This window comes from Psilocybe cubensis, chromosome 12, assembly GCF_017499595.1.
Source record: "Psilocybe cubensis strain MGC-MH-2018 chromosome 12, whole genome shotgun sequence".
Taxonomy (NCBI): Eukaryota; Fungi; Basidiomycota; class Agaricomycetes; order Agaricales; family Agrocybaceae; genus Psilocybe; species Psilocybe cubensis.
Window position 1 is genome coordinate 2,038,085 of NC_063010.1, and position 12,523 is coordinate 2,050,607.

Consider the following 12,523-nt stretch of genomic DNA (forward strand, 5'->3'; position numbering starts at 1 on the left):
CCTTTGTTCAACTACCACTGCCACCACCACTACCTCTCAAACCCTTCACCACGTCTTCCAAACCCACAAAATGGAATCATCAGGACCCCCAAGGCGCCCAGATGCGAAGAGAAAGCTGGTGGTTGTCGGAGATGGTGAGCAGCTGGGATTTCGTGGATTCTGCAAAAATCCAATCCCCTATCATCAGGGAGATCGAGACGCACGAAATTGAACCGAAATTGTTGAATCTACAGGTGGATGCGGAAAGACATGTTTGCTCATCGTATACGCTGAGAACCGATTTCCAGAGGTGCGTCTGTTCGTACTACGATTCGTGTACCAACTGTGGCTCATTGATTGTGAACATCCACTGTTAGGCATACATTCCAACAGTATTCGAAAACTATGTTACGCTCGTACAACACGATCACCGCCTCATCGAGGTCGCCCTATGGGACACGGCTGGCCAGGAGGAATATGACAGGCTCCGTCCACTTAGCTACCCGGAAAGCGACGTCATCCTCATCGTCTTTTCCGTAGACTTCCCTACTAGCCTCGCAAACGTGCTCGATAAGGTTCGTACTACAAGTTCATTACCGCATCACGCACAGACAAAAAACTAATTTCACCATCGCTACTTCTTTCCATTCCCTCGTTCGTCCGACGATTAAGTGGTACCCCGAAGTATCGCACTTTTGCCCAACAACACCGATGCTGCTCATCGGAACAAAGACAGATCTGCGCACCGACGATACGACGCTACGAATGCTTTCTGCACAGGGGCAGGTACCTGTGACAGCGGAGCAAGGCATGGCGGTCGCAAAGGACATTGGCGCGATGTATAAGGAGTGCAGTGCGAAGACCGGACGTGGCGTCAAGGAGGTATTCGACGCAGCCCTCCGCGAGAGCTTGAAAGGCCGCTGGGGCCGTACTATCAAACAAAGGAAGTGTATGATAATGTGAAGATACCCAACACAAAGTCACCGCGCGACCTGACGCACCACGCAGAAGGCACGAATACCACCTCGTTTTTGGGACCCGATCGTTATGTTCATGTATATTTCTCCCGGTTATTGACATCATATACACCCATTGGTGGAAAGAGGGGGATGGGATAATGGCAAGGACGTTTGTCATCTTTAATCTGCTTCAGTCCGTCTTTGTTCCTTTTTAATCCTCTTTGCTCCTATCCTCTTTTATTCTCTTTGTCATTTCTTATCTCTTTCTGTCTTTCGGATTATCGTCACTGCTGCTTAGTAGCCGTTGTTGTACTTTGACTACATCATAATACCCCTGAGGCCGACGTCTTTGTGCTTTTTTCCAACCGTAGTAGCTCTTACTCTTGCATTCTTTCCAGGCTGGTCCTTTCATTTCCCCCTCTTCTCCTCATCCGCCGTTTCCCCTTAACCCCGTCCATGGCCCCTTTTATTTGCATTTCAAATACTACTCGTCGGTGCTCCATTTTTTCCAGCTCCTACTTACTTACATAACAGTACGAACTCTTTTCCATGCCTCTATCACGATAGATATTTTCCATTGCTCGGCCATACTCAACTTTATCATTATACAGTAGCACTCACGCGAAATCAAAACTCGGCTCAAATGTATCACGCAAGATGGCGAATCGTTGCGCAAACCGCCCGCGACCAATCTACTCTCACAAAATGGCAATTGAACTTGATGCTCACTATAGAGCCTACTCGATCAAATGTGTTTGACTCCTATTTCTCCATGAACCTGAGCATCAACAACCTATTTCTCCATGAACAACAACAACAACCTATTTCTCCATGAACCTGAGGCTATCGAGATGTGAAGTCACCTCTGGTTATAATTATGGCCCTATTGAATATTCAGTAGTGACCTCCATTCAACACCCAATCATCAAAAGTTTGCGGTATCTGAGTTCACATCTTCTTTCTCTGGACCGTGGAATGCAAAACAACTGAATTCACAGCAACCAAGCACCTACCAGCGATTGCTATCGAGCATCGGAATGGAGACCGATCAGCAAAAACAAGGACGAGATAATACATTTACGTCCACTCACAAGTCCAACTGAAATTCCACCTCGAGGTCTTTCTTCCCCAACAAATGAGGCACCGCACTTGCCATCGCGTCCCTCCACCGGATAGCCTCCACAGTTTTATCCGATTCGGCAAATTGCATTTGATGCGTAGTTTGGATTCTTAGCACCAGCTTTTTCACTTTTTCGAAGCTGGGTCGAAGAAGAAACGTGTCCAATCTGTATAGCTGGACTCCTCTGACATATAATGCCGCTGTACTTGGAATGTTACCATTCGCAGGTCTCATGGCCCAGTTTATCGTAGTCTCTATGTTAATCTCAGTCAAGCTTGGGGGTGGGTCGTTTGCGAAGAGGCCTTCAAAAAGCGCGATCTGTTTGATGGGTACGAACGTGGACAATGTGATGGAGCGGAGTCGACTTAGATGGTTGTATCGCAAAGGAAATTTTCCGACATCGGGGATAGGTGCAATGTCTACAACAGGTGAGAACAAATGAGTCCGAGTTGAATGAACTAGCAGCATGAATGCTCGCCTTCACTCACGCAGTGGAAAGCCATTATCTATACACAAATGCTCTAAAGCCGGTGTAATCGAGAGCATTTCGTTGATCTGTGTGATGAAACCAGAAAAACCTCTCATGGTTTGCTTGATGCGCAATTTCAATGTAGTAAGATGCGGGAACATGCGGCGACCGGCGAGAGTGTGTTGAATACCAGAGGGGTGGGATTCGAATAAGGAAGCATGATTTGCTGGTGTCATAGCTAGGTCTGTGTCCAGGGACTCCAATGGACATGGGAGGTGTCTGTCTTCCTCGTTCACGAAGTGTCTACTACCTGAGTCTTGAACCAACTCTGTAGCCACGGTTGTGTTGCATGTAACAAGGTGTTTAACATTGCTCTTCGATAAAATACCCTCATGTAGGCAATGAAAGTTATATAGTGATAAAGAATTTATCTGGGAGGTTTGCATGAAATCCTTGAGGGGTTCACAAAGTGACGAATTTGGACTGAAGTTGGCTGAAAACCACAAAACGAGGAACGAAAGGCAAGGGGAAGTGCGCGCTAGTCCGGGAAATGATACCGATGGAGATATTTGAGACATATTGGAAAAAATAAAGAGGATATCACTGTTTCTGAAAAATCTTTTCACCTTCCGCGCATCGACTGAAGGGCGTACCACGATGGACCTGATGAACATGCAGACTGACAGAAGGGAATGGATTGAGTTTCCAGATCGAATCAGGTCCGCAAAAGAGGCGGCTCTTTTCTCGAAACTTTCAGGTTCGTTTGTTGTGCTGATGTATACCGTAGAGAAACGAGATTTATTTGCTTAAATATGACATCGGTGGGAGGTGAGCGCAATGGCAGTGTGTCGTCGGGGCAAAGCTTTGTACTGCAATGCAGGTAATTTCGTCCATAATCTCAACAGGTACACGCGGAGTGGAATTGGTAAACATGGGTGACCATCGGGAGGTAGTCAAATTTGAGAGGCAAGAGCACCAAAGCCACTGGATTGACGAACCCAGTCGCCGGTTTCCCACAGCTGATTCAGGTTGTCTATCAAAGGCTTATGACTTTCTCACGCTACATGCCATGAACTCTTCAACAGACTTCGATATGCTTCCCTATGCTCCTCTATGCTCCCACTGTAACTTTTATTTATTTTTGCGACGCAGCGTCATCCTTGTAAGATGCGAGAACACCAACGAGGGGGTGTAGAGCACGAGGATTGATGATAGAATAACGCACGCAGCATGTTCTGCTATTGGTCAATTTCGAGTGACTCAGGCTCGCAACGGACTCGCACCACGAAGAACCAAATCACGTTAAATACTTGTTTATTACCAACAGTCTACTTTTTAAATGTACTTTGCTACCAATCAAAAGACTCCAAACCTCATACTGGTATCCTATATATGCTACTGAAACGCATCGGCTCCTTGGGAAAAAGGCACTGGTCATAGCTATCAGAAATAATAACGCCAACGTGGTCAGTGGGTAAGAAGACAAGAGCAAATTCATAACCACTCACAACTCCAATTGGACATTCACCCCTTGGTATTTCATCTCTAACAGGCCGGTTATCGCTTTCCTTACGGTGTCCCTCCACGGGGTCACAATCCCGTCAACCGACTCTCTGTCCAGGTCTTCTGGTTGGAATATATCCATTGCCATACCGATTCTGACGACGAATTTTTTCACTCCTTCAAACCCAGGTCTGCGTAGAAACGCGTCGGTTCTATGCAGACCGAGCCAGCTGATATATCTTTCTGCATCTCTGACACCATTCAAGAGTCCGTGGCGCAGATCTATCATGATATCTATGACAACCTCACGCAAGCTCGGGGGAGGTTTGTCTGCGCAGAGACATTCGAGAGTCTCCATCTGCTTATAATGTGGCGCGCTTGCGCCCAATGAGAAGGACCGGAGCCTAGTGAGATGGTTATATCGCAGAGGCAACACACTGCCCTCTGGACGAAATTGAATTGCTGTAATGGAATGAATAAGAGGGGAAAACAAATTAGATATAGATCCTCTTTCCTTGACTGCCCACACTCACATAGCTTTCCAGCGTTGTATATGAACAGATCTTCGAGGACCGGTGTATTCAAAAGTATCTCGTTAACCATTATATTGAATTCTCTAGTGTCAATTCTAGAATGGTACAGCCTCAGCCTGCTAAGGAACGGAAACATAACACCGTCAAGTAGATGGTGCTCAGCACCAGAAGAGTGGGAGTAGACGCGGAATAGTTTAGCATGTTCAGCTATTGTCATACCCATATCAGTTTCAAGGGACTCCAACGGGCATATTCCGAGCTGACTTTCTTCTTCCTCCGAGTCTGAGTCAGGAATACTATTCAAGTCCTCAACTAAACTTGAATCTGCTGATGCTTCCGTTGCCTGGTATAGAATAAGGTGTTTGATATCACTTTGCGATAGTATTCCTTGCTGTAACCCTTGAACGTTGTAGAGTGACAGATGGTTGAGCCGCGATGAATGTATAAAGTCCTTGAGTGATTTGAACACCATAGCAGAAGGCGTGCATGGATGCACCAAGGCCAAAGTAAACGAAAATTTGACACGAGCAGTGACTGTGTTCTCCAGGCCAAAAGATGAATTGTGTGACGGCATCCAAAACAAATTGTGGAGAAGACACTGAAAATCCGCATTTCTAAAGACCCGACCAAGCTCTGAAGCCACTATCGGTTGTCACCATATCTTCGATCCTCAACACAACGGACCGAATGAACCCGCAAACCCCCGGTAGCAGAGTGCGTATTCCGTCTCTAGCCCGAATCAAATTCGCAAGAGACGACACTCTCCTCTCAAGGTAATTCGGCACTGTGACAGTATCATGTCTCTGTAAATCCAAGATGCCATATTTTCCGATGTGTACCGTCAAAAAAACGGACCTTGTTTGCATGCATACAACCTCGGCGAGATGTGAGCGCAATAGCCGAGTGTGTTACAGATGACTTGATCCACAAGCTCAAGGGGCAGAGACACAGGGTTAGCGTCCACGGACATGGGTGGTGAATTATAAGAGGCGCTGGAAACGGCTTGCCACCGCGTATGACATCCGGCGCCGATCACAGGAAATTCGCACGCCACCCCTTGGATTTATCAGTAAAAAACTTTACTAGCGCCCACTGCAGAGTACAGGATCGCGAGTCCATGTCACGTACTCTAGAGCCCATTGGCAGACCTATCAATGGGGAAAATGTATAATACAGACCAACTCTTCCTTGGGAAAGCTCAGCGGTTATCACTACTGGATGCCAACAGGTCCAAGTCTTTGCACAAATGTATTTACTTCGTTACAAGCATTATGTTTTCAGTGGCCAATAAAATACAAGTTTCTTTAAATGTACCTTCTCTTCCAACCAAAATACCCACATATTCTAAACATTAAAACGTTTAACTCCCCAGGATGACTCATCTGGATAGAGCCACTGGTCATAACTATAAAAATAAAACACCAATGCGCTCAGCCGGGCAAACCAAACAAAAAAAACTGGCAACGACTCACAATTCCAATTGAATATTCAGCTCTAGATCCCGGGATTTCAACTCCAACTGGTGGGCCACTGCTTTCCTCACGGTGTCCCTCAACAGGATCACACCACCCTCAACCAACTCTCTGTCCGGTTGATATATATCCATAGCCATACGGAGTCTCACAACGACCTTTCTCACTTGCTCATAGCCCGGTCGGCACAGAAATGCGTCCAGTTTGTCCAGACTGAGACACCTGATATAATTTTCTCCTTGTCTGACACCCTCTGAGAGTCCGTTGCGTAGATCTATCGTGGCCTCCAAGATTATCTCACTCAAGCTTGGGGGAGGGTTGTCCGCGCAGAGACACATGAGGATCTCTATAGGCAAATTGGTTGGTATGTACGATTCAAATGAGAATGACCGGAGTTTAATGAGATGACTGTATCGTAGAGGTAACACGCTGCGTTCTGGGGAATGCAAAATTTTTGCTATAAAGAACAAGTCAAAAAAATGGAATAATTAGATATATTCTATCTTCTTGACAACCCACACTCACGTAGGTAATCCCCGTTGTATATAAACAAATCTTCGAGGGCAGGCGCATTCAAGAGTATTTCGTTGGCCATTATGTTGAACTCGCGAGTGTGAATCCGCTTATGATGCAGCCTCAGCTTTGTAAGACACGGAAACACGACGTGGCCTGGAAGACGATGTATAACACCAGAGGAGTAGGAACTGAATAGTGCAAAATGTCCATCTAACGTCATACTCATATCGGTTTCAAGGGACTCCAACGGACATGACCCAAGGTTCCTTTCTTCTTCAGAATCTAAATGGGGCGTACCATCCAAATCTTCAATTAAACTTGGATCAGCTGATACCTGTACTACCTTGTACAGAACAAGGTGTTTGATATTGCATTGCGAGAGTAGTCCATTTGGTAGCCTTAGAACGTTATAAAGAGATAGACGGTCAAGCTGCGAGGAATAAAAAAAGTGCTTGAGTGATTTAAACACCGTAGCGGAAGGCATCCAAATATACCGCAAGCCCAAAGTGAACGAACATTCGACACGAGTGGGGCACGCAACGCCAAAAGACAAATTCTGTGGCAGAATCCGAAACAATCTGTCAAGAATAAACTGAAAATCTGCATTTATGAAGACCTTATCATGCCCTGGATCCATTGTTGTCGTCAAATCTTGAACCCTCAGCACAACAGACCGAATGAACCCGCAAACCCCCGGCATGGTACGTATTTCATCTCCAGCCCGAATCAAATCCGCAAAAAATGATACCCTCTTCTCGAGGTAATTCGTCACTGTGACGGTATCGTCGCTCTGCAAATCCGACATGCGATATCTCCCAATGTGTACAGTCGAAAAACGGGCCTTGTTAGCGTACATACGACCTCGGTGAAATGTGAGCGCGATAGCCGATTGCGTCTTTAGTCCATAGCAAGGTTGCACAGCCAAGTAGATGATTTCATCGAGAACCTCGAGGGGCAAAACGACAGTATTAGTGTCCAGGGACATGGGTGGTAAATCGTAAGAGGCGCTCGCAACTGCAAGGATAATATCGGGCGCCGATCAGAGAAAGTTCGCACGCCACCATGCATTTATCAGATCTAACTGGTGCCCAGGAACGCGAGCCCATCGGAACCAAATCGGAACCCACGTTGCCAGACTGCTGAACAGGAGCAAATGAATTATGCAGACCAGCCTTTCCTGCGAGCCAGCTTGACTTTAGCATTTTATCATTTTCGAACAGTAAATTACTTCAAAGTGCTAATACTTACAAGTAGCACAGATGTGTTTGCTCCATTAAAAGTCTCTAATTTTCAGTGGCAATAGAGTACAAAATTTCTTACTGTAAATGTACACTTCCACCAATCGGACCCTCATATACCATCTGTATTAAAAAGTCCTGAACAGTTCCATCAACTCACCGGGATAAAGCCAGTGGTCATATCTAGTACATAAAAAAAACCAAAACCACCAACACGCTCAGAAAGCAACCCATACAACCACAAATTCAGGTAGAACACTCACAACTCCAACTGGACATTCACTTCTAACGCTTTCATCTCCAACTGGCGATTCACCGCCCTCCTCAACGCTTCCCTCCACGGGACCGTAGGCGAATCTTCATCCAAGTCATCCAACTCATATACATCCAAAGCCATACCGAGTCTCAAAACAACCTTGTCCACCCGTTCAAAGCCCGGTCTGCTCAGAAACGCATTCATCCTATCCAGACTGAGCCCCCTGACATATCTCTCCGCCTCATTGACACCATACGAGAGCCCCTTGCGCATCTCTATCTGCGCCTCGATGCCGATCTCCGACAAGCTCTTAGGGGGCTCATTGTGAGCGAATAAACACTCAAGGATTTCTATCTGCTTGTACGGCATGCGCGTGCCGAGTGTGATGGACCGCAGCCTGGTGAGGTGGGTGTAGCGCAGAGGCAGCACATGGTGCGCTGGCCATATCATCACTTCTGCAATAAAAAAGAGGTCACCCCCAAAAACGAATTAGATAAGGGACCTACTCTAGTGAACACACTCACGAAGTTTATCCCCGTTGTCTACAAATAACTCTTCAAGGAGCGGCGCATTCAAGAGGAACTCATTGGCCACAACGTTGAACTCCCTCGTGTGGATATACCTATAGTGCAACTTGAGCCGCGTAAGACACGGAAACATCACACCGTCCAGAATTCTCTGGCGCCCAACACCCTGGAAAAGCGCGGTGTGTTCAGCCAGCGTCAAACACAGGTCAGTTTCCAAGGACTCCAACGGACACAGCACATTCTGCCTTTCAGCTTCTTCTTCCTTGACAAACGTATTATCATCCAAATCTGATTCTGCTGCCGCCAGAGCACGATATAACACAAGGTGTCTGATACCGCTTCCCGAGAGAAATCCGCTCTGTAGTCCATGCACGTTACACAGAAACAGACGATTAACCTTTGACAACTCTGACCGCATCAAATCCCTAATAGATTGCATCACCCCAGAGGACCGTATCAGCGGATACCGCAAGCTCAAAACAAATGAGCACCTCTCCTGGGTAGAAGTAGTAGATCCGCCAACCTCCTCCTTCTTGTCCTCCAGCAACACCCTCCGCAAAATGAACCGCAGCTCACTATCCCCAAAAGACCTCTCAACCTCCTCATTCCCCCTCCAATCCCCAATCCTCAGCACAAACTCCCTCACAAACCCACACACACCTGGAAAAGCAGTCCCGCTACCCAAATCATCTTCAGCGCGAATCAGCTGTGCAAACGAAGCCATTCTCCTCTCCAAGTCCAAATCCTGCCCCGGGACACTAGCGCTGCTCGGATCCACAAGAGTCCCCACATTTAGACCAATGCCGGTGCCAATACGCACAGTCGCGAACCGCGAGACGTTTACGCGCATATGGCATCGGCGGGATGTGAGCGCAAGTGCCGAATGGGTTTTCAGTCCAAAATATGGTTGGACAGCTATACCAACAATTTCATCTACAAGTTCGAGAGGGAGAATAACGGAGTTGGACGCAGAATTCGGCATGGGTTTGGGGTATGCAGTCTATCTTAAGACAGTTGAAAGGGTTTGTCATTGCGACAGAGTACAAATAGATAGGTATGTATCGTATCGGACGCTGATCAGCGTTGGTTCGCACGCCACTATCAAGCTGATCTGGACTAGCGCCCAAGTAGGAGCGCCATAACGTAATGATACGGATGTCTTTTATGTGGAGGTGTATCATTTGCTGCTAGTGTTCGTTTATTTGGAGCGCAACAATGATAACATGGCCTTGTACCGTATCATTTCAAACACTAAGTGTCAAATCATCGAACGAGTGTATAATATGTAGCAGTAGCCATGTTCCCGTCTAGAACTCTTGCACTTTATGTTTCTAGTTTTCATCCCTTTGACAGGTGGGAAGAATATGAATCAGTTATCATCAGCATATCTAACTAGCTCCCACTATTACGGTGTGCAGGAGCGCGAGTCCATGTTGCGTACCATAGAACCCATTGCAAGAGACCCATATATGCTAAACATTAAAACGTTCAAAGTCAACTCCCGCTGCCTCTTTGGGATAAAGCCACTGATCATAACTATAGAAAAATTAAAAACGCCAACGCGGCGTTTAGCGGGGTGTAAACCATCCAAGCACAAATCGGCAAGGTACTCACAACTCCAAATGAACATTCACATCCAGGTGCCGGACTTTTCTCTCCAACTGGCGGCCCATCGCATCCCTCACGGTATCCCTCAACGAGATCACAGAGCCCTCGACCAAATCTTCTTTCTCCGGTTGGTATACATTCATCGCTATACCAAGTCTCACAACGACCTTTTCCACTCGTTTATACCCAGGTTGGCGCAGAAACACGGCTAGTTTATCTAGCTTGAGCATCTTCATATACCGTACCCCTGCTCTGACGCCATGTGCGAGTCCATTGCGCAGATCTATCGCAGACTCTAAAATAATCTCACTCAAGCTCGGGGGAGGGTCGCCCGCACAGAGACTCTCAAAAGTCTCTATCTGCTTGCAGGTTGTTATGTGCAAGCCGAGTGAGAAGGACCGGAGTCTAGAGAGATGGCTATATCTCACTGGAGGCAACTCATTACGCTCCAAAGCTGGCAAGTACAAAAGGGCTATAATAAACACAAAGGCAAAAAAAAAAAGAAAAATCAGATATAGACCCTCCCGTCTTGATATCCCACACTCACGTAGTTTTTTCATGATATATATATACCCAGCTCTTCGAGGACCGGTGTATTCAACAGCATCTCGTTTGCCCTTCTAATGAATATTTGAGTGGGGGTCCACAGATCATGCAGTCTCAGCTTCCTAAGACGCGGAAACACAAAGGCTCTTGATAGACCGTGTCCAGCACCAGCACCGGAGTGGAATAGCGCAGCATGCTCCGCCATTGTAATATGCATGTCAGTTTCCAGGGACTCCAACCGACACACCCCAATCTTCCTTTCTTCATCGTCACAATCCAATGCAGGTGCCCGTATACCGCCCGAACCTCCAACTGACCTTGGCTTTGCCAACGACACATCCGCCCTGTACAACACAAGGTGCTTGATATTGCTCCGCGCAAGCACGCCCTTCTGCAGCCCGCAGACATTATACAGAGATATAGTGTCAAGCTGCAAGGAATGAATAAACTGCTTGATTGATTGAAACGCCACAGCGGAAGGGGTGTCCATATACCAAAAGCTCAAAGTAAACGCACATCCTCCGAGACCAACAGGCGTAGCAGTGTCACGGTTACCATTTCCAGGGCCAGAAGACGAATCCCTTGTCGGCACCCTCCACAACTTCGCACGCACAAACTTGAAATCAGCGCTTTGCAATACCCAATCAAGCTCTGAATCCACAACGCCCGTCCTCACCACCTCAATCCTCAGCACAACAGACCGCACATGCGCACAAACCCCAAGCAGCCGCTGACGTCAAGTCCACAGCGCATCTCCCGCCCTAATCAGCTCGGCAAATGCCGACACCCGCTTCTGGAGGTACCGCATTGTCGTGTCCGTACCGCTCTTGCTCTGCCGCCACGATGACATACCATATCTCCCCAAATACACTGTCGAGAACCTGGCCTTGTTAGCGAGCATACGGCCCCGGCAGGACGTGAGTGCAATAGCCGATTGCGTCTTCGGTCCATAGCAGGGCTGCACAGCCAAGCCGAAGATCTCATCCACAATTTCGAGGGGAAGGACTACAGCCTTGATAGACAGCAACATGGGCGGTGAATCGTGCGAGGCACTGGGGTACATTAATATCATCCGGTGCCGATACCACGATAAATTCACACGCCACTACTATGAATGCTAACCAAGTAAATTGGTGATGTTTGCGCCCACTTGAATTTCATGAAAGTTAAGCTTTGTTTTAATGTGATTGAAAGTTCAATGGATAATGCAAGCGTATACCCTTTCCCGAACACGTTCAACGGCAAGGAATAAATGGCAATTAAACGGTAAATTTAATCTCCGCTCAAAGAATCATGCCGGTTGATCGCTGCATCACGCAGCATTTCATATAATTGGCAGAACCATCACAGTATAAAACATATAAAATACAAAAGCCTGACTACCATACTAGTTTTTCTGATCATGAGGCGGAGATACAATAAATGATATGACCACTCGGCGCCCAACTTCATATTGCCACGCATTTTCAACGGAAAATCGTGTCATAGTCAAACGTTATACGCGAACGTCAAACGCGAACGTTGAGACTGGCAAGGCATGATTAACGATTCATTTCGTATTCATTTCGCTTTCATATTCGTATTCGACGAATTAACAATCAACATGCCCATCACATCCCCGTATTACTTACTTCAAACACCATCCCCCAGCTCCGTCTCCGTCTCCGTCTCCGTCTCCGCATCCATCGTCATTATCATTCTCTCATTATTCTCGCTTATTACCCTAACCCCCCACCCCCTCCCCACCCCCCTCACTACCCCCCTTCCTCCCTCCCTCCCTCCCCCGCACTCCAAACC

The 12,523-nt window shown here is 47.1% G+C and overlaps 5 protein-coding genes across 5 annotated transcripts; 1 reads left to right on the forward strand and 4 right to left on the reverse strand.

The window, feature by feature from the left end:
- Window positions 1-70: 70 nt before the first annotated feature.
- Window positions 71-942, forward strand: JR316_0012589 (GTP-binding protein Rho1; the record flags this gene model as incomplete). Its single annotated transcript, XM_047898214.1, has 4 exons — window positions 71-134; window positions 234-289; window positions 357-554; window positions 652-942. The coding sequence occupies 4 exons, from the start codon at window positions 71-73 to the stop codon at window positions 940-942; spliced, it is 609 nt and encodes a 202-aa protein (XP_047743103.1).
- Window positions 943-1,947: 1,005 nt separating this feature from the next.
- JR316_0012590 (uncharacterized protein) lies at window positions 1,948-2,763 on the reverse strand (the record flags this gene model as incomplete). The annotated part of the gene is made up of 3 exons (XM_047898215.1): window positions 1,948-1,960; window positions 2,030-2,477; window positions 2,547-2,763. 3 exons carry the CDS (start codon window positions 2,761-2,763, stop codon window positions 1,948-1,950), a joined length of 678 nt encoding a protein of 225 aa, XP_047743104.1.
- A 1,268-nt stretch (window positions 2,764-4,031) lies between these two features.
- Window positions 4,032-5,035, reverse strand: JR316_0012591 (uncharacterized protein; the record flags this gene model as incomplete). The annotated part of the gene is made up of 2 exons (XM_047898216.1): window positions 4,032-4,492; window positions 4,564-5,035. The coding sequence occupies 2 exons, from the start codon at window positions 5,033-5,035 to the stop codon at window positions 4,032-4,034; spliced, it is 933 nt and encodes a 310-aa protein (XP_047743105.1).
- Window positions 5,036-5,907: 872 nt separating this feature from the next.
- Window positions 5,908-9,554, reverse strand: JR316_0012592 (uncharacterized protein; the record flags this gene model as incomplete). Its single annotated transcript, XM_047898217.1, has 6 exons — window positions 5,908-5,968; window positions 6,036-6,492; window positions 6,561-7,565; window positions 7,950-7,972; window positions 8,053-8,500; window positions 8,570-9,554. 6 exons carry the CDS (start codon window positions 9,552-9,554, stop codon window positions 5,908-5,910), a joined length of 2,979 nt encoding a protein of 992 aa, XP_047743106.1.
- Window positions 9,555-10,044: 490 nt separating this feature from the next.
- On the reverse strand, window positions 10,045-11,756 carry JR316_0012593 (uncharacterized protein; the record flags this gene model as incomplete). Its single annotated transcript, XM_047898218.1, has 5 exons — window positions 10,045-10,108; window positions 10,187-10,539; window positions 10,609-10,652; window positions 10,754-11,412; window positions 11,473-11,756. 5 exons carry the CDS (start codon window positions 11,754-11,756, stop codon window positions 10,045-10,047), a joined length of 1,404 nt encoding a protein of 467 aa, XP_047743107.1.
- Window positions 11,757-12,523: the final 767 nt, after the last annotated feature.